The 2,050-nt window shown below is 43.5% G+C and overlaps 1 protein-coding gene across 1 annotated transcript; it reads left to right on the top strand.

Moving 5' to 3' along the window:
* The first annotated feature begins 316 nt into the window (after positions 1-316).
* LOC103564087 (keratin-associated protein 9-3-like) lies at positions 317-1,344 on the top strand. The gene has a single exon (XM_008539639.2). The coding sequence runs from the start codon at positions 382-384 to the stop codon at positions 736-738; it is 357 nt and encodes a 118-aa protein (XP_008537861.2). The 5' UTR covers positions 317-381; the 3' UTR covers positions 739-1,344.
* The last annotated feature ends 706 nt before the right edge of the window (positions 1,345-2,050 follow it).

Genomic DNA, 2,050 nt, shown 5'->3' on the forward strand with positions numbered 1-2,050 from the left:
TTACTCTTAGCCTTAGCGATCTGGACAGAGTGTCACGTGGAACAGCCTCCTCTGAAAATCAAGGGGGTTGACGTGGACTAAAACGGGAGGGCTCTTTGAACATGGGAAACCACAAACATATTCCAAAGAGCAAAGGACCAATATGAGGAGTCCAAATGAAACTATAAAATGAAGTAATTTCTAAACTGCCGCTCATAATACGTCATAAGTATTTTAACATAAGCCAATCATAGGACCACTGAGGAACAAATTTAAACAAAAACAAAGAAAATATGTTAAGAATTTTATAAACAGCGCTGGCTCAGATATATAAAAGGCCCGGCATAGAAGTCACCACCAAAACTCCAACCCAACACTGCTCTCAACCCAACTCCTGACACCATGGCCTGCTGCTCCACCAGCTTCTGTGGATTTCCCAGCTGCTCCACCGGTGGGACCTGTGACTCCAGTTGCTGCCAGCCAAGCTTCTGCCAGGCCAGCTGTGGCATCGGCGGTGGCATCAGTGGTGGCCAAGAGGGCGGCTACGGAGCTGTGAGCTCCCGCACCAGGTGGTGCCGCCCTGACGGCCGCGTGGAGGGCACCTCCCTGCCTCCCTGCTGCGTGGTGAGCTGCACCCCCCCATCCTGCTGCCAGCTGCACCATGCCCAGGCCTCCTGCTGCCGCCCATCCTACTGTGGACAGTCCTGCTGCCGCCCAGCCTGCTGCTGCCAGCCCACCTGCTGTGTGCCCACCTGCTAAAAGCCAGGCTGCTGATTTTCAATTGCCCAGGACACAGTATCTCTGAACACCTAATATCCTCAACCCACCCCTGGACCACTAACAAGTTCTTAGACTTCCATTTGGATTTTTGTTCTCAGGGCTACCAGGTATGTGAGTTCTATCTGATTCCATTCTACAATGAATAGCCTGACTCTCCACTGAGGACACAGAAATGCTGGAACCCACCTCCTGATCATCAAATTGCTTTGAATATGCTATTTCTGATTTTCCTACAGGATGGAAAATTACTGTCATATTGTGGAATTTATGCTTGAGAACTGTCCACAAGTCTAATTTTTCCCTACTTTATGATCTATTTTTAGCTTCTGTTTCCCTAAAAATTTTTTCAACTTCAAAGGCACCGGAGTATACTCAAGCAACTTTCCTCAGATGTCACCAGAGAAAACTGAAGCTCTTCACCCAACATTCAACTTTTAAGAAGTAGGCTAGACTTTCCCATATTTCAACATCTGATTCCATCCTTTTTTTTATCATAATGATCTTGCCTGTTGGCTATTTCAATTATATCTGTGATACAGCGTCTTCTGTCATTTCTTAATAAATATTATACACTAGGCAAAGAAATCATGGTTTGTGTTTTCACTTGTACATAAAATGGGTTAATTGTTTATAATTCAACAATGCCTACTTGAAAGAAATGCATTTGTTTCTTTTTAAAAGAGACTGAAGTCATATATAGTATATCCATTCATTCATTCAAAAAAATTTATTGACACCACTTCTAAAGCAAGAAACTTGGAGATCAGAAAGACGAAGAATTAATTCTTATCCTTGAGGACTTCACCATCCAGAAAGAAAACTATGTGTGGGAAAATAGTTACATACAATGCAATGAGATAAATTGTATTCTCTTAGCAGTTGATAGAAGAAACCATGCTGTAGCTTAGGGATGGATGCTTTCATGACCAATATGCCTTGATAGTCTAACTTTCAATAAGTGCATCACATGAAACATGCGTGTTGGTAACCCCAAGAGTCTAAGAGAAGGATATGAAACAATTACACATGAGACAAAGAGAGGAATCTTTTTTACTTCAGAAAGGGAGTGAAGAAAATAAAGAAGAGAGGAGAGATCTAGTCAAGAAGTCATGAATAGTACTCCATCATCCCTCCCCATTGTTACCAAATTCACACAATCCTTGGGGCGGGTCAACTCTCATGTGAAAACCAGTGAAGGAGCTGAGTTTCATGTCGGGGTTGGTTCAAGGGAAGATGGAGACTGCCGAGGAGCCCGGCAGAGTAGAGGGAATCATAAGAAAGTAATGCCTCA

This window comes from Equus przewalskii, chromosome 10, assembly GCF_037783145.1.
Source record: "Equus przewalskii isolate Varuska chromosome 10, EquPr2, whole genome shotgun sequence".
Taxonomy (NCBI): Eukaryota; Metazoa; Chordata; class Mammalia; order Perissodactyla; family Equidae; genus Equus; species Equus przewalskii.

What these genes read in the sequence shown, in the direction of transcription:
- LOC103564087 (XM_008539639.2), top strand. Translation starts at nt 382, where the DNA reads ATGGCCTGCTGCTCCACCAGCTTCTGTGGATTTCCCAGCTGCTCCACC.